The following is a 26318-nucleotide window of genomic DNA, read 5'->3' as shown; positions in this document are numbered from 1 at the left end:
AAGATGCTGTTCCACAGAATGGGGACAGCCATGGTGAAAGCCTTGCTCTGAGTCACTGGGGAGGAGTGAGCTTCTGATGTTTTAAGGACATCAAGGAGAAACTCTCCAGCAGGACACAGTGACCTACTGGGTATATAAGAGGTGGTCTTCAATTAGCCTGGTCCTGAGTTGTATAGGGCCTGTATGATAGCACCAAAACCTTGACCTTGTGGAGCGGAGAACTGAAATAGACCATTTGCTCTCCCCCCACCTGCCCCAAATTAGAGGCGTTTGGATGTGCCCTGTGTATACATCAGGAAAAAAAGCTTCCAATCTCTGCTTAAAACAAATTTAATAGCTTCCCTGGGTTCCTTTTCCATGAGGAAGATAAAAAAAGAAAGAAATGACAGAAAGTGAAGTATGGGAAATGTTTCTACAAACCACAAAAGCTAAAATGCATGAGGCAAAACTAAGTGTTTACACTCGAATTTACAAAGATAAAGCCGAGATCATTTCATTCCCCCTCCCTTCCCACAAACCTTGTTAATCTTCAAAGCATTTCAGCTCTTGAGCTACACTACCACAAACACCACACAACTGCCTAAGCAGGGAGTGAATAGAATCCTGCATACAATATGCCTCACTTAAATCTCCAATGTGATTTTATAATGCAGCAAGATGAATGCATGCTCAGTAGGGAATCTGAAAGAAACAATGTCTGCATTTTAAAGCAAATAAAAAACTCACAGTGAGCCATGCTTATAGCACAAGCTTGTAGTATACACACCATCCATTTAAAGCACCCCCCCAAAGTACTGTGGGAAATGTAGTTTGTTAAGGTTGCTGGGAATTGTAGCTTTCAGAGGTAAACTAGAGGAATAGCTTTGTGTCCAAATGGCCACCCAGTCCTAGCTTTCGAACACCCAGTGGATATATAAAATTTAATCAATGAACAAAAAACACAAATGCAGATTGGAAGCCACTGAAACACTCACTAGAGGTATGACATTTTAGTGACGCTGAACAGAAACACAGGGGCATATTGCATTATAATTCTTAGAGCTCTTACAAACCAGCAGTCATTCTGAAAAACTTAACAAAATCTCTCTCCCTGTACACTGTGATGTCTGGTTCTCTGTATCTTCATTCTTTGTTTCATAAAAATTCTGCTACAGCAGGGTGTGGATCACAAGCAACAAATTTTAATTTTAATTTGCATCTTAATTCATATATTTACTGGTGGGTGGGCAAGCTAGTGAGTATGTTGCTAGGCTAGTAACTTGCGTAAATGCATTTGCAAGGATCTATTCCCTCCCCCTTTTTAAAAAAAACACTTTTGCCTCAATTCAAGTGACAGGGCTTATACATGGTAGAGACACTTCCACATGTAAGCCATATGAATTTTGAAAAATGGACACCCCGTAACAATTCCTTTAATAATGCCCTGGGACCTCCAAGCACAAACCCAGAGTACTGGCAAATTCACGTGAGAGTAGTAGTCGATACCTGTGCCTCAACCAAGTTGTACAGGGCTTCAAAAGACACAAGTCCACTTTAAAGCAGGAATCTGTGGCCCTGTCCAGATGTTGATTGACTACCACTCCCATCAAGCCTAATGGCCTGAAATTATGGGAGCTGTGGTCCACAGTATCTGGGAGGCACAGGTCACACCCACTAAAAAGTAGCATTTTAAAGCACTAGCACTTTGAATAGTTCTCAGAAATGGACTGGCGGACAATGGAGTTAAGAACTGGTGTGATATCTTCCCTTTGACCGATCCTAGCCAACAACCTAGCACCAGTATTTTGAATCAATAGAAGTTTCCAAGAAGCCTTCAAAGGCAACATCATGTACCACACATTGAAGTTGTTCAACCTGGGAGTTATCAGAGCATGAAGAACAGTTAAGTCTGCATACCACCTCCTCTCTACCATCCTATAAAGTGCAGACAGACTTTTTCACCATATTGAGGAAGATCTTTTTCATGCTTTCCACACCCACCTCCCTATGCTTCTTTGCTTGATATCCAGCCTGAAAAACTGGATAGAGAACTCAACAGCTTGCTGAGGACACCCAGTATGGCATTTTAATTGGTCGTAATAAAGCTATTATTCTATTGTTATTTTTGGAGAAAAGCAGCAAGACATGCAATGGGGATTTTCTTCTCATATTAGGATTGAAAAAGCAGGTGTTGCTCCCTTAGTTGTACCCGGGTTTTTGTTTTGATATGACCCCTTTTTACAAGTATGACAAACTCAAGTTGCATAGAAGGGATGCTCTACATGAACTCATCCCACTCCCTCTGCCTATGTGTGAGCACATGCACACACACACACAATTTTCTAAAGTATTTGCTGCCCAAGACACAAGTCTACTTAAAGCCCCACTGCTACTTGTGGTGATTAAAGGCAACTGATGTTGCTTTTCACCCTCCCTCACTGCTGTTTGCCACAATGACCTCACCAAGTCAGGCGAAATGTCTGGAGACTCCCAGAGTACAACCCAACAAAAGACAGCGCAGCTGGAACAGCTCTGCCATGATCCAACCCAGACAGCTCAATGGAAAACAAAATGAAGGTCACGACATTCTCTTTTCCGAAGTTGCTTTCCAAAAACATGCGTAGGGGGAAGGACTAATAATTGGCCACAGTTGCACATCTAGTTGCATCAACCTCTTTTGGACAGCTTGTTCTACCATTTGGATTAAGGTTTCCTGCCCAACCTCTCTAAGGAAACCTGGTGTTTTGCTACTTGCTCACCCAGCTGCACCACACCCCAGCTCCAGGCCTACTGGACTCATTTTTTCCTGGGCTCCTTTTTGGAGAAATGGTGGGATATAAATTTTATAAAGAAATAATTGTCCATCTTCTCCTGTTTTCTGTTGGGGACCATGCTGCCTAGTGCCTGTCCCTTTCTTGCTTCTCTACAACATTAGGCCCTTATGTCCCACTGTTCTGTACATGAGGAGGGAAAATGTCCTTTTTGCCACGGGAGACTTCGCCTGTTTTTGTGCGATTCCAATCCTGAGCAACACACTCCCACATACCCTCTCCCACACTGTTCAGATAGCCCCCCCCCAAAAAAAAACAACTCCTCTGGAGAGGGTTCAGGGCTCAGATGGTTTCAGAGGAGGGGAAAGAAGTGGTGTGAATATTTCTTCATGTGAACTTCCCAACTTATGTTAGGAGCCAAGTCAATATATTTGCTATGCAGCCCAAGGGGGAAGGAAGGGGCTTGTGTCACCACTCTGCATTAGAAGCAGTTCTTGCAGAGGTGGCCTATACCCAGAAAGAGTTGCTCAGATTACTAGATCTGGAAGATTTAGCCCTACTAGCATAAAGAGGCTTCCTTGGCTGGTGTGGATAGCCTCCCTGCAGTCCCCTCCATGATCCAACCCAGACAGCTCAATGGAAAACAAAATGAAGGTCACGACATTCTCTTTTCCGAAGTTGCTTTCCAAAAACATGCGTAGGGGGAAGGACTAATAATTGGCCACAGTTGCACATCTAGTTGCATCAACCTCTTTTGGACAGCTTGTTCTACCATTTGGATTAAGGTTTCCTGCCCAACCTCTCTAAGGAAACCTGGTGTTTTGCTACTTGCTCACCCAGCTGCACCACACCCCAGCTCCAGGCCTACTGGACTCATTTTTTCCTGGGCTCCTTTTTGGAGAAATGGTGGGATATAAATTTTATAAAGAAATAATTGTCCATCTTCTCCTGTTTTCTGTTGGGGACCATGCTGCCTAGTGCCTGTCCCTTTCTTGCTTCTCTACAACATTAGGCCCTTATGTCCCACTGTTCTGTACATGAGGAGGGAAAATGTCCTTTTTGCCACGGGAGACTTCGCCTGTTTTTGTGCGATTCCAATCCTGAGCAACACACTCCCACATACCCTCTCCCACACTGTTCAGATAGCCCCCCCCCAAAAAAAAACAACTCCTCTGGAGAGGGTTCAGGGCTCAGATGGTTTCAGAGGAGGGGAAAGAAGTGGTGTGAATATTTCTTCATGTGAACTTCCCAACTTATGTTAGGAGCCAAGTCAATATATTTGCTATGCAGCCCAAGGGGGAAGGAAGGGGCTTGTGTCACCACTCTGCATTAGAAGCAGTTCTTGCAGAGGTGGCCTATACCCAGAAAGAGTTGCTCAGATTACTAGATCTGGAAGATTTAGCCCTACTAGCATAAAGAGGCTTCCTTGGCTGGTGTGGATAGCCTCCCTGCAGTCCCCTCCATTAAGAGAAGGCAGGGTGGTGAAGCACTGACAGAACATACTTAACATCTCTCAGGTCACCAGAGTCAACAGCCACTGTGGGTCCAAATCCTAACAGCCAAATCATGGGAGGGAATATGTTATGCATGCTTGCCGAGTTCTCATACATGCATTACAATGACATCACCTCTGATTTTTGGAGCAGAAACTTTGCTCTTCACCAACTAAATGGGAAATGCTGAAAGCTTCAGCGCAAATGCACAGTAAAGAGGAACAAGAACATCTTTCAGCTGGAGGCTAAAACTGAAGGGGGCTTATCTGATCAATAACTGAATCTAAAGATTATTCCCCATGAGCAGCTCTGCAAACATTTTTAGCCTCTTGAAAGTACCTGTAGCATAATTTCTTTCAGTTCATACAGTCATAATAATGTAAGGGAAATGAAAGCCATCTAGACCAGGGATGTGTAACTTATGGCCCTCCAGATGTTGCTGAACTACAGCTCCCATCATCCTTGACCACAGGCTATTCTGGCTGGAACTGATGTGAGATGGAGTCCAACAACATGTGGAAGGCTAAAGGTTCCTCTTCCCTGAAATAGATTGAAGCCATTGAGCCTCCCCATATTTATTCTTCTGTAGATCAACTGACATCCAGAGTAGTGTGTGCCAAAAGCAAAAAGCATTGGAGTGAGAAAAGGCATCATGCCATAGGTGTCTGTAAACACAGAACAGTGCAGTAAACACACCCAGATGTCTGAAACAGAGATTAGCCAAACTACATGCTGCAGAAAATAAAATAAAATCCTCGGGATCATTAACTAATGTGATCCAGAGGGTAAGACCTTTGCAGACTCTAGTATGGAATACAATTAGTAGAATCCCCTATAGTGAGCCACATTTTTTTGGCCCTCTAACTCAAGTTGCTCTTAGTTAATATCTCATAACTAGTTATGACAACGGCCAATGAAGGGGTCTCCAGCAAACCATTTTTACTTTTTTACATTCATGGGACTTCTTAGATTATAGAATTGGTGCCAATGAAGACTGGTTCATTAGGGCAAATGGGACACTGCCCCACCAACCTCAGTCTGCCTTCTGCCAACCTCCACATGCCTGCCTTCTTACATCTAGTCCAGAGGTTGGCTATCAGCTTCCTCCTCCTGAGTCTCAGTGTTGCCCCTTGATCTCAGGAGGGAGGAGAATGAGGGCAAAATTAAAATTAGTTGGCTCTGCCTGTCATTGGCAGGCACCTTCTGTATTGACTTTCAGGTGTTTGCTGAAGCCTTTCTTTGCTTGAGACAATTAAGAAAAACATGTTCTGTAATAGTCGGCTGGTGATCTGTTTTATTCTTTATTGTTCTAAATGGATTTTAATTGCTGTAAACCACTCTGGTATTTTTTTATGAAATTGTGGTGTACATGTTTTTATAAATAAAATAAAATAAAAATTGGCTCTGGCTCCACCTACTGCTTGCGTCCTGCCTTACACTCTAATAGTCCCAATGGACACCGGCCACCGCTGAGCAGTGTATTCCAGAAGCAGCAAGGAAGCGTCAGGAATGCAAGCTGTATTTAGTCTATTTGTCCCATGTGGCCATGAAAATGTCCCCTTTTCACACTTTCTTAATCATGGTGGCTTGGTCTATATGTGTGCCAAACTTCAGCTTTATTTATTTATTTTTATCTGTTTATTATTTGATTTATATCCAGCTGTTCCTCCCAGTAGGAGCCCAGGGCTGTCTGCTATGGAAGCACACTAACATGCAGGTATCAGAATTCTCTGCTATTAGTAATCCTTAGAAGTGCATTTTTGCCCTCCAACATCTGAAATAAATGTGACAGATAAAGGTGCATACAATACCTTTCAGAACCATGGTCCACAGAATTCATGTCACCAGGAGAAATTCTGAACTCACTGATTCGGATTCTCTCTTCATACTGAACTTCAACTGAATAGTAGACATACACTTTACCATTAAATTTGAATTTAGGATGGAAGACAATACCTAGAAAACCTCTCTCATCTCCTTCCCAAGGTGAGGTAAGTACAGCTTCAGTGATGTTCAGAAATGGTTTTTCAAGCCGTGACCGATCTGGAAGGTAGGTCCAGACTAAGCCAACTTGTTCAGCAATGAAGAATCTGTGAGTTCCGTCATTTGCGTGTACCATGGCCACTGGATTCCTAAGCCCATTGGCAACCTCAGTTAAGCACAACTGCAGGCATCCTTCTGAATCAGCAGTCACTAACCCAAGGTCTTGATTAAGATTATCATTGGCTAGGAGGTGAGGGAAACAATAGTCAGTATCATCCAAGGACAAGTAACGGCAGAACTTTGCCATGTTGTTTTCCAGAGCCAGTAACTCTTTGTCAGGAGAAAGGTGACGGAACATGGACCTGCAGTTTTGCCACACTTGTGCACAGTAATCTCGGCAGAGTCCTGGCACAGTTCTCTCTGGAGTAGAAGGGTCTTCAGCATCATATAGGTGAGCAGCATAGGGGGAGCATTCCTGTAGGTAAAGGGGACACTGGTGTCAATTGTTTCTGTTCACTGTACCATAAGCCAAAATTGGAGGCTCTGATTTGACTCATTAAAAGTCAAACTAGATGAGACATTAAATACATGAATACACTGAATGTGTCTAGGGTTTTCCCCTCTAAATAACAGCCATGGGGGAGGGGAGCAATCAAAATCAGGGTGTCTGGAAAAGGGATTAACTCTCTTCCACCCTGGCGCCAGTGTGGACCCAACTGCATTCCTCCCCCCAAGCTGCTATTTACCCCAGGAGTAAAGCTTCCATTAGCATCCATGACTGTTTCTCTCCTGGAACTAATGGCAACTTCAGGGAAATGGGACACTTTTTAGGAGCCGGTATCGAGCTAGATGGACCAGAATGGCCTGGCTGAGTGTACGGCAACTTCATATGTCAAATTTCACTCTGTGCTTTAGATTTTTGGACCTCAGTTTATTAATTACGAGCAAAGTCATCAGTTAAATATTGTTAAGATTAAAAAGCTCGAGATGCTTGAAACGTTTTAAAGTTGCATCTGTGTACAGCCAGTACTTGGTTTTATAACATCTTAGTATGTTTAATAACAATAATAATAGGATTGCCATATTACCCAGTTAGCTGGATTTTACCCAGATTCTAGCCGTATTACCCAGTGCCCACTTAGCCCATTAGGTGGCCTGGATTCCCAGCCTTCATTTTCTTTCTTTCTTTCTTTTTTAAATAAAGCAAGTTTCTAGCCCTTGGAGATCCAGAGATTTAAGGCAAAAAGATTTGGAGGCAGTTTTTTGCCCAATCATTTTGTGAGAAATCACCCTACTCCCATCTTCCATTGTTCTTAGCCAATAAGGGACACCACAGCTGTCCTGGGAAAATCAAGAATTTTAGCCTGCCTGCTGCATATGTAGAATCTCGGGAGTTTAGAAGGCTGCACAGCCTCACTTGACCAACAGATGCAGCTCCACCCCTTACCCAGAGACTCTAGCTCACTGTCATCATGTGTGTTAAGTGGTGAATGCAATGGAAGCATCTGCCTGCCATCATGGAGGATGGAATAAAGTGGTTTGAATCCACCAAACGCTCTCTCCCCTGAACAAATACAAGACATAAAAGCAAACCTCTCTCTAGAAAAGGCTGCGATATTAGCATTTGCATTTTTCAGCCCTGCCCCCACCCTGTTAAATAGTGTTTACTTCCAAGCAAAGTTGCATTGGAATGCAGCTTTGCTCATCCTGTTGCCTGGCACAGCCTCTATTCAGCAATTCAGAAAAGGCTAAAAATATTTTTTTACTACATATCATTCTTCAAAATGACTGGCAGGCATCTCCCCATTGAAGATCACCCTGCTTCATTTCCTCCCCAGATTTTTCCTTAAAATGTGTAAGGAAAGCTTAGAATTTAGTGATGAAGAATGCACATATTTAGAGGACCCATTTTCTTTATGATTACTTCACATATTCAAGTCCAGTTCTTGTTTTTCAAGGACTGGGGAGAATTTCCCTTATTTAAAAACTGAAATGAAAATAAAGGGTTTATAGCAATCTTCTTTTACACAGCCAAATTTCAAACATTATATATTTTGCTATGTAAACCACTTTGGGAACTTTTTGTTGAAAAGCAGTACATCAATATTTTTTACTACTGCTACTACTTTTGGCAGGGCTCCATATACACTGTATGCTCAAAATACTCTAAACTTTAGGCAAACCTTGTTGTGTGCCAAGATTCTGTTCTTTCTAAGAACATAAGAAGAGCCTGCTGGATCAGGCCAGTGGCCCATCTAGTCCAGCATCCTGTTCTCACAGTGGCCAACCAGGTGCCTGGGGGAAGCCCGCAAGCAGGACCCGAGTGCAAGAACACTCTCCCCTCCTGAGGCTTCCGGCAACTGGTTTTCAGAAGCATGCCGCCTCTGACTAGGGTGGCAGAGCACAGCCATCATGGCTAGTAGCCATTGATAGCCCTGTCCTCCATGAATTTGTCTAATCTTTTAAAGCCATCCAAGCTGGTGGCCATTGCTGCATCTTGTGGGAGCAAATTCCATAGTTTAACTATGTGCTGAGTAGAGAAGTACTTCCTTTTGTCTGTCCTGAATCTTCAAACATTCAGTTTCTTTGAATGTCCACGAGTTCTAGTAGTATGAGAGAGGGAGAAGAACTTTTCTCTATCCACTTTCTCAATGCCATGCATAATTTTATACACTTCTATCATGTCTCCTCTGACCCGCCTTTTCTCTAAACAAAAAAGCCCCAAATGCTGCAACCTTTCCTCATAAGGGAGTCACTCCATTCCCTTGATCATTCTGGTTGCCCTCCTCTGAACCTTTTCCAACTCTATAATATCCTTTTTGAGATGAGGCGAACAGAACTATACACAGTATTCCAAATGCAGCTGCACCATAGATTTATACAACGGCATTATGATATCGGCTGTTTTATTTTCAATACCTTTCCTAATTATCCCTAGCATGGAATTTGCCTTTTTCACAGCTGCCGCACACTGGGTCGACATTTTCATTGTGCTGTCCACTACAACCCCGAGGTCTCTCTCCTGGTCAGTCACCGCCAGTTCAGACCCCATAAGCGTATATGTGAAATTAAGCTTTTCTGCTCCAATATGCATAATTTTACACTTGTTTATATTGAATTGCATTTGCCATTTTTCCACCCATTCACTCAGTTTGGAGGTCTTTTTGGAGCTCTTCGCAATCCCTTTTTGTTTTAACAAAACCACATTCCAGTCCCACAAATCCAGGCAGGGTATTTGGAATATTATGCAAATTTTGCTAATTATGCAAATTAAGCATATTAATGGTTGCATTGACCAGCTGTTTTGTTTTTGTGCTTAGTAATTACCACCAAAACCTGGGAGAGGATGTGAGGAAGAACAATAAAGCAATCATAATGCCAAAATACAATTTAAATAACATCCCAGAAGAATATAAAGATCAAATAAGGAATAGGTTTGAACACAGAGCCAGAAGAACTATGGACTGAAGTCACAGACATTATCAGGGAAGAATGCAAAAAGACAATACCTCTAGTTAAAAAGAGAGAAAGACCTCAATGGATGACTAAAGAAACCCTTAAAATTGTTAGAGAGAGAAGGAAAGCAAAAGGAGATAGAAACACAGTCAGAACCCTAAATGCAACAATACAGCGACTAGTACGTAGGGACAAAGAGAACTATTACAATAGTTACTGTATAGAAATAGAAGAGGACAACAAAAAGGGTAGAACAAGAGCCCTGTTCCAAAAGATTAGAGAAATGAAAGAAATTTAAACCACGAGTAAGGATGTTGAATAATCAACAGGGCAACATACTGACTGACCGAGATGAAATAAAAGGAAGATGGAAGCAATACACTGAAGAACTCTATAAAATAGACACCAGGATGACAGATTTATTCATGGAGAAACCGTATGATGAACCAGAAATTTTAGAATGTGAGGTGAAAGCTGCTCTTAAAATACTTGGAAGAAACAAATCAACAGGAATAGATGGCATACCAATAGAGTTGCTACAAGCTGTTGAGACTGAATCTGTCCAAATTTTGACAAAAATCTGTCAAGAAAAATGGAAAACTAAACAATGGCCCACAGACTGGATGCGTTCAATATATATCCCAATTCCAAAGAAAAGGGATCCCAGGGAATGCAGTAATGATCGAACTATTGCCTTAATATCCCATGCAAGTAAAGAAATACTCAAGTTTCTACAACAAAGACTCTTACCATATACGGAGCGAAAAATGCCATCAAGATCTGAACAGGGTGGTTCATGACAGATGCTCTTGGAGGTCGCTGACTCATAGGGTCGCCATAAGTCGTAGTCGACTTGGAGGCACATAACAACAACAAGGTACGTAGGGACAAAGAGAACTATTACAATAGTTATTGCATAGAAATAGAAGAGAACAACAAAAAAGGCAGAAGAAGAGCCCTATTCCAAAAGATTAGATAAATGAAAGGGAAATTTAAACCAAGAGTAGGGATGCTGAATAATCAACAGAGGAACACACTGACTGACAGAGATATACTAATACTGTTGCTACAACCTACTGAGACTGAATCTGTCCAAATTTTGACAAATATCTGTCAAGAAAAATGGAAAGCTGAACAACGGCCCACAGACTGGAAGGGTTCAAGATATATCCCAATTCCAAAGAAAGGGGATCGCAGGGAATGCAGTAATTATTGAACTATTGCCGTAATATCCTGTGCAAGTAAAGTAATGCTTAAGATTCTACAACAAAGGCTCTTACCATATATGGTGTGAGAAATGCCAGATGTCCAAGCTGGATTTAGAAAAGGAAGAGGCACTAGAGATCTTATCGCAAACATACGTTGGATAATGGAACGGAGCAAGGAATCTCAGAACAAAATCACCCTGTGCTTTATAGATTACAGCAAAGCTTTTGACTGTGTAGATCATGAAAAACTATGAAATCTTTGAAAGAAATGGGGGTGCCACAGCATCTGATTGTCCTGATACGCAACCTATACTCTGGACAAGAGGCTACTGTAAGGACAGAATATGAAGAAACCAATTGGTTCCCCATCAGAAAGGGTGTGAGACAGGAGTGTATTTTATCACCCTATTTGTTTAATCTATACGCAGAACATATCATATGCAAAGTGGGATTGGACCAAGATGAAGGAGGTGAGAAAATTGGAGGGAGAAATATCAATAATTTAAGATATGCAGACGACACCATACTACTAGCAGAAACCAGTAATTATTTGAATTGAATGCTGATGAAAGTTAAAGAAGAAAGCACAAAAGCAGGACTACAGCTGAACATCAAAAAGACTAAAGTAATGACAACAGAAGATTTATGTAACTTTACAGTTGACAATGAGGACATTGAACTTGTCAAGGATTATCAATACCTTGGCACAGTCATTAACCAAAATGGAGACAGTAGTCAAGAAATCAGAAGAAGGCTAGGACTGGGAGGGGCAGCTATGAGAGAACTAGAAAAGGTCCTCAAATGCAAAGATGTATCACTGAACACTAAAGTCAGGATCATTCAGACCATGGTATTCCCAATCTCTATGTATGGATGTGAAAGTTGGACAGTTAAAAAAGTGGATAAGAGAAAAATCAACTCATTTGAAATGTGGTGTTGGAGGAGAGCTTTACTCATCCCATGGATCGCGCAAAAGACAAATAATTGTATGTCAGAACAAATTAAACCAGAACTATCATTAGAAGCTAAAATGATGAAACTGAGGTTATCATACTTTGGACACATAGGGGGAATACACGATTCACTAGAAAGACAATAATGCTGGGAATAACAGAAGGGAGTAGAAGAAAGGTCAAACAAGAGATGGATTGATTCCATAAAGGAAGCCATAGACTTCAACTTACAATATCTGAACAGGGTGGTTCGTGACAGATGCTATTGGAGGTCACTGATTCACAGGGTCGCCATAAGTCATAGTCGACTTGAAGGCACATAACAACAACAAGATAGATGCGGGTTTTAGTTACTTTTAATTTTCTGCTGCATTTTCTGCAACTACAGCTGAAACTTGGGAGTTAAGTATACAGAAAAATAAGATAATGTTAGCCATATGTCTCGCAATAAAGAGAGAACTCCCCGCTCTGCACGGTACTTACCGGCTGCGGGGCGAGATTTGCGGCCTGGGGTGAAGCCCTAGCCGCCATTTAGAGGAAGGGCAGGCGCACCAGGACTGGCATGACGTCATCAAGGCGCGCTGCGGGCGACGAGCGTCCGAGCCTATTTAAGCTCGCGCCGGCCCCTCACCCTCCTCTTCTTCTTCGGCGAGCAACAAGAGGACGATGAGGGACATAGCAGAGAGAGCTGCAGGACAGTTGGCGTTGGTTGGGCCTATTAATTGGTTACATCCAAAGGGGGTTTTGGGAGCCACAACAGCTGTGGGTGGTAGCACTGCGGCGTGGCTGTGACTGGGGCAGGCCTTGTAAAGGGACCTGACCAGCGGGCCTTGTAGCGGGGCCTAGCAGCGGCACGTCCAATACCCCCCCACACCTAGCAGTTGTGGAGGGGTTGATTGAGGCCTTTTATTAAGCAGCGCGACGTTAGTGCTGCTGCTGGTTAAAAGAAAGACACACAGCATACTAAAAGGAAGTTTAAAAATAAATGAGACTATACTGGATATACAAACAAAATTAAATATAGCCAGGCTAATACACTGGTTAGAGACAGACTCATGCACATAAAGGGAAATTAAAAATAAATCAGAATAAAAGGGATGAACAAATGAAATTGGATCTAATCCTTCTAGTTTAAGTTCCCTCTGAGCACTCCCCCCCCAACAGGTTCATCTTAGCCCCCCCCCCGATGATACACAGGTTGGTTCTTTATTATATTATTACAGGGTGGATGCATGATGTGATGGCAGAGCCCTTTCGTGAGGCTTATGACTTCTTGCTAGGCCCAGACATAGGGGGAGGATTGCCCACCCCCGCAGGTTATCCAGCTTAGCCCCCCCCGATGATATACACAGGTTGGTTCTTTATTATATTATTACAGGGTAGATGCATGATGTGATGGCAGAGCCCCTTCGTGAGGCTTATGACTTCTTGCTAGGCCCAGACATAGGTACAACTTCTTGCTAGGCCCGGGCATGTAGGAGGTTTGAAGTACTTAATTATATGATTATTATACTACATACTAGTATATTGGTGGGGCCTAGTGAGCCTTTTTAGCCTTTGGGCCTTTCACAGTTATATGATAATAAGGGCGGAGATAACAGTTTGCTAGAAAATGTCTAAATCGCTGTATCTTAAGTGAGCGATCCTTTTGCATTCCAAGTGTTAATTTCAGGCTATTTGTTCACTCTGAGACAGAAGAAGCATTTGGAAGTGCGGGAAAGTGTAAAGGTGAAGGGCAACTAGGTGACACCTTTAGGCATCTTTGGAGGTGATTGGCGGTTCCGGAGGCCTGCAGCTCTGGGTTATACGGCCTGAGGGCAGGATACGGGTCGCCTTTGGGGCCAACATGTCTCATCCACTCGGAGTTTCAGGGCACCGGGGGCAGGCGGTGATGCAGGTTGGCCTTCCTACACACCCTATGGGTGTGGTCAGGGCAAGGGGTTGGCAGATTGGCAGCCCTTTGCCTGGCAGGGGTTGAATCACCCCAATAGCTGCAAGCAGGCTTTGCCTGACTCACCAGGAGAATCCCGCACTTATGTTCCCCTCTGTAGGTTCTTTATGCAATGTGAATTTGGTTAATAAAGTGGCCCGTTATTTAACCCAAATATATATTGTGTCTGTGTCTTATTTCACCCCTGGGCCGCAAACAGAACAAAGGCATTTGGAGAGAAACTAACTCAATAATTGCTGCACCATACATACAGATTCAATAATATATTGTCACATCATGAGGTAATCTGATATTTTGCTGCAATTGATCCCACAAAATCTCATTGCAGCTATAGGAAAACTCCAACATCTCTTACTTAGAAACATGCAGAATGATCCAGAAGAATCCAAACTTATTCAAATGACGACCACAATTCAGACTGTAGGTATGCACAGGACTCTCATTTTTCCCCCCGAGACAAGACTACAAAAAACGAGAATGAAGGCACAAAGCAGCCTAAGAGAATCCTGCACCAACACTGCAACTTAGACCAGGAATAATGTGGCATGCAGATAGGGTGATTTGCTATCATTCCACCTACTGAGCAGAGGGTGTGAGTTCAGCTCAGGTTACCTATGGTTAGAGGTATCTGATGTGCTGAACTCAAACATCGTATCTTCAAAGAAAATACAGACATGTTCCAAGCAGAACCAAGGTAAGATGCCTTGCAGGTGTGCTATTACTTTCAAAACCATCATTTTTAGCCATGGTGAAGTATATTTTATATGTGCATACATAAATACACACACACACACACAGAGACAGAGACAGACAGAGAGAGAGTCCTTGTTTGCACTTAATGTTAATCCAAACCGTGGCTTAGCATGAACGGGCCAACATGTGGGTTCATGGGAAGGAGACTGTGACCACTTTGTTCTTCCCCAATCATTCTGCTGCTGCACTGCACTTGTGGTTTAGCTTTCCCAGACAAATCATGAGCTGTAAACCATATGATGAAACTTGGTTACAGCTCATGGTTTGTCTGAAGAGATCTTCTGTTCAGGATCCTGCATGTTTGCGCTAAGGCATGGTTTGGATTAGAGATATGTTCAAACTGCCCCCCCAATTCCTCACTAAGAAAAGTTGAAATTCTGCAACCTATACGTATTATGCAAATGTACATCTGTTTGTCTATTGTCAGTCATTTATTCTGGTTCTGGTTCACTAGAGAAGGAGGAAGACGCTATACAGATCAATGAAATCTTGACTAGTGAATACCAGAAGTCCTACTGAGCTCTTCTCTCACTTTGGACGATTCACTAGGTATTTCCATCATGAGCTTTTTCTAGAAGGCAAGAAAGTTAGAAACTTTTTTAAAAAATGAATGTAAATGCTGAGATTTGCACACAATACATGCTCTTTTACATGCTTTTTTTGTGCCCTGGTGAAGAAATCACTGTACTCATGTCTTCACAACTGCGAATCCATCATCTTACTATTGAGTCCTAAAGTAAAAATGTATGCAGTACTTGCTCTGGAACATCTTTGCTTACAATCAACCAACTGAAGAACTGCATCTGTTTTGCCATCTGTAATTTGATGCTTTTAGTCACATTGTTGGCTGAATTTTACATACAGCTGGGCCAGCTGAGGACAAGATGTAAAATTCCTTTACTTATACACACACTTAAAAAACACCCAACGCATAGCAATAACAGTGTTTGATTCACTTAAATAGGTTTAAAAGAGCCCCACTGCCTGGATTTGCACTGGGTCAAGAGATCCCATGCTCTGATTACGATTAGGAAATATGCTTCACTGTGATGTAAGAAGTTAGTCCGATTGGTTATGTTCCATGCATTTAAGCAGCTGTGATCCTGTTTCAGATTTTCCCTTAAGAAATTAATTGCAGCAGCTGGAATCAGGGAACTGCTCGCTCTTGTTAAAAGCATAACTTCTTTATCTATGATATCAGCTGGGCAGCTCCAGTAAAATTTTCTTAGAAAACTGCTGTAATTTCCTTTTAAATCAGCACTATTTCTATCAGTTCTCATCTAGAAAACATAGTGCTACAAGCAAACACCAAACAATAAGCTCCATCTTCTTTGCTAATATTTTAACCATATCACTACATAATGAATGAAGGAAAAATTGTATTTTGTTGAGCACAAGTGTGTCCTTCCACATAACATAACAGGAAGTGGATTGGACTGTGAAAGACCAACCCAAATGGTGTTTGCATTTTGACCAATCTGTAGGGCAGTACAATATCTCAGAGAGGAGTTCAGGTCTCCTGCTGCCCTGGTGCATTCACTATAGCTGCCCAATTTCCCTGTTTTTTAAAGTTTGATAGAAATAGCTGTGGGCTATAGGTACATTCTTAAACCGCAAGGTTTTTTGCCTATTAGTGAATTCAACATTCTGTTTTCAGCAAGAGTTAAGCAAGTGGTGTGGGAAGCCTCTAGGCTGGGGATGGGCCTTTCTCTGTTGTTCTTTTCCAGCATCTGGTATTCAGAAGTACACTGTTTTTGGACACATTGGTTTTATTTATTCATTATTTGATTTATATCCCGCCCTTCCTCCCCTTCCTTTAGTTACCTATCCTTCCTTCATTAATTCATTAAATCCTTTTTATCATTATTTATTTATTTATTATTGGAGAGCCAGTGTGGTGTAGAGGTTACAGTGTTCGACTATGACCTGGGAGGCCAGGGTTCGAATCCCCCCAATGCCATGAAGCTCACTGGGTGACCTTGGGCCAGTCACTGCTTCTCAGCCTCAGATGAAGACAATGGTAAGCCACCTCTGAATACCGCTTACCATGAAAACCCTATTCATAGGGTCACCATAAGTCAGAATCAACTTGAAGGCAGTCCATTTCCATTTCTTATTAAATTTATATCCTGCCCTTCCTCCCAAAAGGAGCCCAGGGCGGCAAACAACAAACAATATAAATACATTTTATCTCATCTTAAAAACAATTCCAATATACATGCAGACTTGGAATAGACCCACTGAAATTAATGGACACGATTAACTTAGGTTTATTCATTTTAATGGGTCTACTCTGACCCTGGGAAATATCTCTATTTGAAAGACTTGTTGGAAGAAGGTGGTCTTCAGTAGGCGTAAAAAAACAACACAGATGGTGCCTGTCTAATATTTAAAAGAAGGGAATTCCAAAGGGTAAAGACTAAAGGCCTGATTCCTATATTGTGCAGAATGGACCTCCTGATAACATGGTATCTGCAGGAGGCCCTCACTTGCAAAGCACACTGGCTATATAAGGGGTGAGACAAGAGGGCCTTCTCGGTGGCTGCCCCTAGACTTTGGAATTCCCAGGGAGGTAAGAATGACCCCCTCCTTGCAGTCCTTCCGCTGACAAGCAAAGACCTTCTTATTCCATCAAGCCTTTGGAATTGAAGGCTGTTAAGGATAGGGTGTGAAGGGTGCTGCATTGCTAATGTCTATTATATTATTTTTAAACTAGTTTTGAACTCTTTTAGCTATATGTGTGTATGGTTTTAATATTGGAAATAGTTTAATTTTATTTTAATGTACACTTTGTATGTTTTTAATTATATGTATTTTTATCTGGAAGCTGCTGTGAGTTCCAGTTTTGGAAAAATGGCGGGGTATAAATAAAGACAATAATAATAATAATAATCTTTCCTGCTTCTGCTCCCAAGCTGTATAGGGCCTTATACACCAAAATCAGCACCTTGAACTTAGCCTGATAGCTTTTTGAAGCCATCTAAGCTAGTGGCCCATCATCACATCTTGTGGGAGTGAGTCTGCTTTGTGTGAAGTACATTATTTTGTCTATCTTGACCCTGCCATCAATCAATTTCAGGAGGTGACCCTAAGTTCTAATGTTATAAGAAGCAGACATTATTCCACTCCTCCATTCTTTCCATAGCACTCATAATTTTTTCAAGTTTGGGGAAAGGGCCACAGCTCAATGATACAGCACATGCTTTGCACGTAATTGGTCTCCGATTCAATCCCTCCATTTCCAGGTCAACTAAAGCAGCACCCCCTATCTGTTCCCTGCCTGAAACTCAGGAGAGCCTCTGCAAATCAGCATAAACAATACTGATGAGCTAGATGCATCAATGATCTGACTCAATATAAGGCAGTTTCCATGTTCCTCTGTCACAGATTGTTGTTGTTGTCTACAGTCTCCATTCCAGCTCTTTTGTAGCACTAAAGTGGCCTTTAACATAATCTTTCAAAAACTCTCCCAGTAGTGGAAAATATGCAGATCTTATAAATAAACTCTACCACTAGTAACAGTTATTCTCCACCACTTGACCTTTCAGAAAAGAAGAATGTTAGGGAGTGGGAAATGCAGCTGAATCATCTAATACGCATAGTGAAGAATATGCACAGCTCTATGCATAATTCGTCTGAATCATCCCATCTTCACACAACAACGGGCTTCACTTTTCAGTGTACTTGCACATAAATATATGTTTTCCATTCTAGCTCTTACTCCTTGAATCAAAAAGGTTTTGTGTGTGTCATAAATAAGCTTTCATCAAACAGACCCTTTGGTATTTATTGACATCCCTTGCCATTCTTTGCCAATGCCTCGATTACTTCCCAAGGTTATAATCCTCCACTCAAGGTTAACAGAGCTCAAGGGACACACACATGAAGAACAGAGCAAACCATCAGGAAGTGGTTCTCCATAAGCTCCAATGAATGCTTGGGAGCAACACAAGAGCATTGTGGGGCTTTTACACAGCTCCCATTAATTAAGAGGGCATAGGGAGAACTAACTGTGCTCAAGATTGCAGTCCAAGGAAGGTCAAATGGCCTTAACACTTTATGCAACTAATGAAATAATTACTTTGGGTGATAATCAATGTTAGCCATATTGAGTGTAGACCCATTGATTTCAGTGGATGTAGTTAAGTATGACTTATTTGGATATCACCCTATGATTTAGGAATTAAGTGATAGGGAATTTGGAGGTAGGGGCTGGTTAAGGATAAAATAAGGATATATCTGAACCTGCCCTGGGTATGAATGGGACAAGGGAAAATATAGTAGGTAGTAATAAATATTAATACAATTTCTGTGAATAAGCATTTATTTCCTTAATGTGCAAGCTTGGTTCAAGCAATGGCTGACACACATATGCATATACATTACTTGATTATCCAGCACTGGACAATTCACACCTGAATGTGTCAGTAGCCTCCATCGAAAAGTGTCACGGCTGAAATAATATGAAAGTTCTGTCTATCTGTTTGATCTGTGACAGCTCATTCATACGAGCAAGTCATCACTCAATGCTTCAGGTGATGAACATGCACATGTGAACCAATGCCCTAAGGTATTTAGTAACATTAACCATGCCATCTAATGCAACCCACTGGGTTCAATGTGGCTTACTCTATAGTAAAGCACGTTAAGGTTTGCAACCTAAAAGAGTCATTCAGAGATTGCTTATAGTAGTGTAACCCCACTTACTCCCTGTAGGAGGTTCACTTCCTCCACTTCTCCAGTAACACAAAGTATCAAAGGTACAACCACATAGGGCTTTGACAGCCTATTTTGGGGGCATTGCCAGCAACACAGATGGAATAGATATGGCAATGTGATCAACATTTCATTCTATTCCAGGAAGAGAAACAATATCTTGTAATAAACCACAACTAAATATAGGAAAAGTTGGAATTTGGAGTATTCACATAGACACTTGTCAAAATAATGTGACTAATGAATGCATTTTGAGGAAAATTACCATCTGTGAGCCTGAAAAGCAAGGCCTAAATCAGTCTAATGAATTCTTATAAATTATTCATCTGCTATAGCATAAAAACATAAATGTAATGAACAGCTGAAAGAGGAGAGCACAGGACTTTTTACTTCATATCTGTGGATGGTGCAATTTCTTGACACATGAGATAAGTAACAAAACAACAGCCATAACTTATGACATTTTCCAGAGCTAAATACCACAAAAACACACAGTAATTTTGCCACATTGTTGAGAATACCGCAAGCCCTGTATAAAGAATGCACTGCAGGAAGTTGACACAAGGAAGACACTCTGGTAAAATTCTTGCACGTGTCTGTTTCAATTTGACATTTATAATGGATGCCTCTTTTTACACTCTATTTATCCCAAATACACCTATCTAAGGGCACTTCCAGATGACCTTTTCACTGAGCATTCAACCTGATTTATTTGCAGGGAGGTTAAACGACATTGGCTATTTAGTCACTATTCATCCTGATTTTTTTTGCAGGGAGGTTAGATGGCGTTGTGTCAAGCAAGTGTTATCCAACACTTTCCAGTGTAGTATTTTTCTTTCACTTTCCTTATCTCAAGCCCGATTTTTGGGGAACTGAGTTTGTTATGCAAGACCTCCCAATAAACTGTAATTACACAACTTTTATTTGCCGGTGATTGAATCCTACTCAAAAATAGTGACAGACTGGAAGAGCCGTAAGTTATGCAATTCTTGTGGCCAATGTAGACATCATGTTGGCTGCCTCTTAACTATGGTTAAGAGATCCAGGGCCCAAACAGAATCACATGCCAACATGCCCTTGTCTTCTTTGGAACAATTTCCTCCAGTTTTGTTGTGAGATAATAAAATATAATGTAAGACCTCGTAAACATCTAACAATGTCTTCTGAATCCTTTGTTCCTGCCTAGGAAGAGAGGAGGATAAACTAAAACACCTTTAGGCCTAATCTCTTTGAATTCTGCAGTCCTGCAAGTCAGAAGGACAATGCCAGCTTTTTAGTGCTGCAGCGATGAGATGAAGTAGAAGCAGCTAATGAACTGGCATTTAGCTGGTGGCATTTTGCTGAAAGATGCCTAGAATGAGAACAGGCAAGGAACTGGTATTTGATTTTGTGGTGGGTAGTCACCTAGTACAGGCTCTACTAGAGCAGGGGTACAGTATGGGAAATCAAGCAAATATCTGCAATGTTTTTCATGTGCTATTAGGATTCTCACTTGGTGGTATTACCATCCTCTGGAATAGGGAGCAAGCACAGAGTGGACAAATCAGGCAAAGAGAAACACTTAGCAAAGCAGATTCTATAGTAATAAGAATTATACAGCACACGCATTGAGACCTGTCCAACATACCTGGTGCTGGAGGAAAGCTCATGGCTTAAGCACTGATCTATGAAGTACTGGCATGTATTTGATCTAGCACATTTTGCAAGCAAGACAAGGAGACTGCATACTATTATGAAGAGCAAAAAGACTCTCACCTAGCCTGGCGATTCTGAGGGATAGTTGACCGGGAAAAACAAACAGGGCATTCATTTTGTTATGGTAGGCGAGTGAGCAGAAAGGGATATGGCGTCCTGATCCAGGTTTAACAGGGAGGAAAAGCGAACATCATTACATGTGTCCGTCACCAGTCTGGCTACATACTGGATATGGACCACAAGCATTCATATGGCCCAGAAAACCCATCAGGCAGAAAGCAGGTATCACTTGGATAAGTACTCTTGTAAATCCTGTGAGAAGGATTAAGGCTGCCCACAATGAAGATAACATTGGCACTTGCCTCTGGGATGGAAGTAGAGTGTAGGTTCATATTTCACTGAGTATGGGGCAAGATGAACTGGGTACAAACACGTTGGGATACTGGAGCACCCATCCCATCCACCTAACCTGGCATGGAGAGAATAGATAAAAGTTTTTCTTCCTCTCTCACAACACTAGAACTCATGGACATATGATGAAGCTGGATGTTGGAAGATTCAGGACAGACAAAAGAAAGCTTTTCTTCACATGGCCATAGTTAAACTATGGAATTTGCTCCCACAGGAGGCAGTGATGGCCACCAGGATTAGACAAATTCATGGAGGATAAGGCTATCAATGGCTAGTAGCCATGACGGCTATGCCCTGCCTCCATAGACAGAGGCAGTATGTCCTTGAATACCAGTTGCTGGAAATCACAGGCTATTTGTCGAGCCCCAACCCTCTTGCGACGGTCTGGAGGGGGGGATATGAGTTTCAGGCTCCTCAGCTGTCAGAGGGTGAGGATGGTCCAGGAGTTGTTGAGACTCCGCAAGAGCGAGGGAGTAAGGAGGATTTCAGGCCAGTTCCCACGGACGGCGCTGTCCCAGATGGCGAGAGCGCGCTGCCCCCAGACATGTCAGAGGAGCAGCTGGACAATGAGCTGGAGCGGGCGTTAACTCCCCCTTTACCCAGTGGCTCGCAGGATGAGTCCAACACTTCGCTGCCACCTGACCTCGAATCTCTGGCTAAGGAGCAGGTTCCTTCAGACGTGGTGTTGGAAGCAGACACCCCTTCACCACGCTCTCGACGCAGGGAGAAACGGACAGGCCAAAGGCAAGAATTGTGCAGGAGCCAGAGAGTACGCTCCAAGACCCTGCCTATTTCAGCCCGCCACTTCCGGGTTGGAGCTGCTGAGTCAACTTTCTTTCAACGTTGCAGAGCATGCCTAGAGTGCAGTTAGGGAATTCTAGTGAGATAGCTTAGGGGTTTCTATGAAGCGCACTGCTTTTGATGTATCCATTACTTTAATAAAATACTATTTAATTGCACCCGCGTCTCCGTCTCGTGGATCCCGCTCAGAACAGGACACTATTGCACTCAGGTCTTTCTTGTGAATTTCCCATAGGCATCTGGTTGGCCACTATGAGAACAGGATTCTAGACTAGATGGGCCATTGGCCTGATGCAGCCAGGCTCTTATCTTCTTATGTTCACTGGCAAGTTTTTGAAAGATGAACCTATCAATTCACCTGTCTATGATTACTAGTCACAACAGTCACATGGAATCTACAGATTGCTGGGCAGCAACAGCAGAGGGCGGCTGTTGTCTTCATACCCTGGTTGTGGTCTTCCCGGAAGCACCTGACTGGCAGGATGCTGGACCAGGCAAACCTTTTGTTTGATCCAGCAGAGCTCCTTTCATGTTTTTCCAGAAGAAACATGAAATACAAACCCGAGGATTCATGCATGTGGTGGATGCTCAGTACTGACATATATCTGATAGTGTCATCTAGTTAAGCAGCTCCTGCAAGAAACAGGGAAGGTGCAATATGGAAACAAGGACATCTCTAGCATTCCTCTATGGTCGGTTAATGCAGGTCATTAGCACACATATCTCTGCTCCAGCAAGTGTGGCTGGATACAAATTTACAGGGCAAGACCATTCACTTATCCTAACACAACACATCCTGAATGAAAGGATCATAGGAAAAAGAACTATATTATAGGAAATCATGAACACTCTGGGAGTGCACACTACCCTGTCACAATAGCAAGAACAATGGGGCTGAGATATAGTAGTACAGGACAGTGCCTTCCACTTGTCTGACCAGCAGCAGCTTAGCCAGATGTCTCTCCCATCATCAGATGCCTGAATCTTTTGGAGACACCAAAGATTAAACTGGTGAGGGCCCTTCTGCATGCAAAACAAGGATTCCTTCTCATTCTTATGGACCCTTTCTCTCATCTGTGCAGCAGCCCAGTGAAGATGTAGCAAAGGCCGCAAAAATGATAGGAAAACAGGAAGCTCCTATATTGAGACAGACCACTGGTACATCTTTCTCAGTATTGTCTACTCTGACTGGCAGCAGCTCTCCAAGGTTTCTGACAGGGAGTCCTTCTGAGCCCTTCCTGGAGATGCTGGGGACTGAACTTTCTGCCTGCAGAGCAGATGCCCTACCACTGAACTAGGGTCCTTCCATAGGGCAGAGACAGCCGCTTAGCCCAACATGGCTGGTAGCTGAGTATACTGTTGTGCGCCACCCCAATCTCCAAGCGGTGAGATTTCCAGAGGTCCCTGCGCTCACTCTGGGTTTGGTTTCCTTGGGAAGGTCAGCGGAGACTGTGGCGTCTTTATGAAATATGGTTTATTTATTTACACACATTCCAACCTGAGATTAGGATGGAGGGGTTCAAGGCATCAGCAGTCCAATATCCAACTTTTCCATCAGGGTTACAGAAGGCATCCTAAAGCCATGGTGCAGAGAACCAGTCTCTGTCTGGCTCCAGTTCCTAGCCTTTCCTCAGCCACACTCACTACACAAGCCTCTCCTAGGCTCCAGGAGGCGGGGGGGAAGGGGAGGCTCTCCTGAAGAGTTTAAATGACAAAAGGATCTCCCTGGCCCATTCACCAGTTGATGGGCACCTGATAGACCCATTAACCCACCTGGCCACTCTATCAGCTTAACAAAGAAACTCATCTGACCAACCCAGCGAGTTTCGCACAGGATTCCAAATCAGAGGCTGGAAGGGGACTCACAGAAATTATCCATTTCAACCCCCAAACTCACAACACTATGACAAAGTAGGGGGTGGGGGGCAAGGTTTGGCCCATCTCTATGATCTGGGAATGTGGACTGGGGTGTGTGCTGGCACTGGCACCAGCCCAGGCCCATCTCACCTGGCACAAGAGGTCCTGCAGGTGGCTGGAGCAGGCAGCGTAGGCAGCCTGGTCGAGATGCCCGCTCACTCTGTAGTAGCGCTCCAGCAGGGCGGAGTCGCGCTCCAAGTCGCAACAGCCGAAGTCCGAGTACTGCACGCAGAAAGTGAGCGTCCGGGGCGGCTTGAAGGGCGGCTTGAAGTCCAGGCACTGCGGGTGGCCCGATACCAGCCCCAGCAGCGCGTTTAGCAGGGCGAAGAGGGGCCAGGAGCGGCAGCCGGGTTCCCGCGCCATGCTTTCCTCCTTCGGCGCTACTCTGGCTCAAGGCAGGCGCGGCCCGGCGGGACGGCTGCTGCTGCTGCGGGCGAGGAAGCGTTAGCTCCAGGGCTCACTCCCGGGCATCGTTCTCTTCAGCCTCCTGTCACCGCTGCCGCTTAAGCAGCTGTCTCTCAGCCGCCCGCTTTACTTTGCGCAACGCATTTATCTGGCCCCTTGACAGACGCCGCGCTGCGCGTCTGCGCTTCGGCACCTCTGAAAGGGCCCCTTTGCCGAAAGTAGCGGGAAGGCAGCCAGTCCAGTCGGGAGGGGAGAGAGCGGGGGCTGCGCCAGCCACGGGGCAGCGCGTTTCTCCTCACGCCCTCAGCAAAGTCCGAGGAGAACTCGGGCACTGTAAAGCAGTCTTAGGAGAAAGGCAACCCCCTCGCCCTGCAATCCGTCGCCACCCCGGCCGCCCCGTGCTTTCAGGAGCGCCTCAAACCCAAAAAGAAGGAGGGGAGGCACCGCCTTCTCCTCGTTCGGGGCGTGTAAACAGTCGCTGGAGCAGCGCCCGCCAAGGTTTGCCGAGCGCCAAGGAAAAAGAGGCACGTGCTGAGGCAGCCAGCGGTCCTGAAGGAGCGAGCGGTGTTTAGTCTAAGCACACCAGCCATTCAAAGCGCGCACACACCGAATCCTGAGAACCGTAGTTTACCCCTCAGAGTTACAATTCCCACCACCCCATAACAAACTACGGTACCCAGGGTTGTTTTTCCTTGGGGGGGGGTTGCTTTAAATGTATGGCGTGTACTAGGCCACACAGTTCTACAGACTTCTTTTACCTTTTGTCACCAGTAGTGTAATGGAAATTCAGAAATGCAGGGTCCCTTCATCATAGTCACAGCCACCACCCCCTCATGGCCACACCCCTTCTAAGATTATACAACCTTCTAAGATTTTAGAATAATCTGGCCAGGTTTGAATACTGCTTTCTGCTTCTCTGCCCTTATTAATGCTTTCTCTCACAACAACAGACGTCCCTAGGGGTCAGTCAGTATGAAATGAGACTGTGTTAACTACTAAGAAGAGTCTTCTCAGTGGCTGACTCACCTCCTTTCACTCCGACTGGCTCCAATCAGCAGGAAAGGAGAGGAAGCATGCTAGAAGACTTCTCAGTGGCTAACACATTCTCCTTTCATGCTGATTGGCTCATAGGATGCTGCAGACATAGGGACCCTGCTGCCAAAAAAGTAAAGGGTCTAAGACACACACACCCAAGACCCTGGACGACTACACCCATTTGTCACGTGCTTCTTCCTTCATTGACAATGCTGCCTGCTTCCATTGCTGCTTTCAGTGCCTTCATAAAGACTCCTTTAGGCACCAAAGAATGGCCCTACTTTCCTGTTAAGATGGCACCCCAAATAAGAATACTGGGCAACCCAAGTGGAAAAATGTTGTTACGCTCATGTCTTGTTTGTAGGCTTCCCACAGGTATCTAGTTGGCCACTGTCGGAACAGAATGCTGGACTAGATGAGCCTTTGGTCTTATCCAGTAGACCTCTTCTTATATTCTTACATGTAATATCACTGAATCCAATGGGACTTTTACCCATGTAAAACAGCTTAGGATTGCACACTCATAAAAGAAGCATGCTTTGTAGAACCCTTCATCCTGATAATATTATATGTGCAGGGTGATGATAATGATGAAAGAGAGCCAGTGTGGCATAGTGGTTTGAGTGTTGGACTACAACCTGGGAGACCAGGGTTCGAATTCCCACACAGGCATGAAGTTCACTGGGTGACCTTGGGCCAGTCACTGCCTCTCAGCCTCAGAGGAAGGCAATGGTGAACCACCTCTGAATACCGCTTACCAGGGCCGGTTCTAAAAGGTGGCCAGGTTGGGC

At 43.6% G+C, this 26318-nt stretch overlaps 1 protein-coding gene across 1 annotated transcript in view; it reads right to left on the bottom strand.

Moving 5' to 3' along the window:
• The window catches only part of HHIPL1 (HHIP like 1), a 66526-nt gene extending 41627 nt beyond the window's left edge, over positions 1 to 24899 (bottom strand). The window contains exons 1-2 of the mRNA XM_061612122.1: positions 24178 to 24899; positions 6055 to 6701 (exon numbers count right to left, since the gene is read on the bottom strand). Of these exons, the coding sequence (XP_061468106.1) occupies positions 6055 to 6701; positions 24178 to 24450 (920 nt within the window). The 5' untranslated portion in view covers positions 24451 to 24899. The remainder of the gene's footprint in view (positions 1 to 6054; positions 6702 to 24177) is intronic.
• Between the last annotated feature and the right edge of the window lie 1419 nt (positions 24900 to 26318).

This window comes from Rhineura floridana, chromosome 2 (assembly GCF_030035675.1).
Source record: "Rhineura floridana isolate rRhiFlo1 chromosome 2, rRhiFlo1.hap2, whole genome shotgun sequence".
NCBI classification, from domain to species: Eukaryota; Metazoa; Chordata; class Lepidosauria; order Squamata; family Rhineuridae; genus Rhineura; species Rhineura floridana.
The sequence above is the reverse complement of the archived record's forward strand: the minus strand, read 5'-3'. Positions and strand labels throughout refer to the sequence as shown.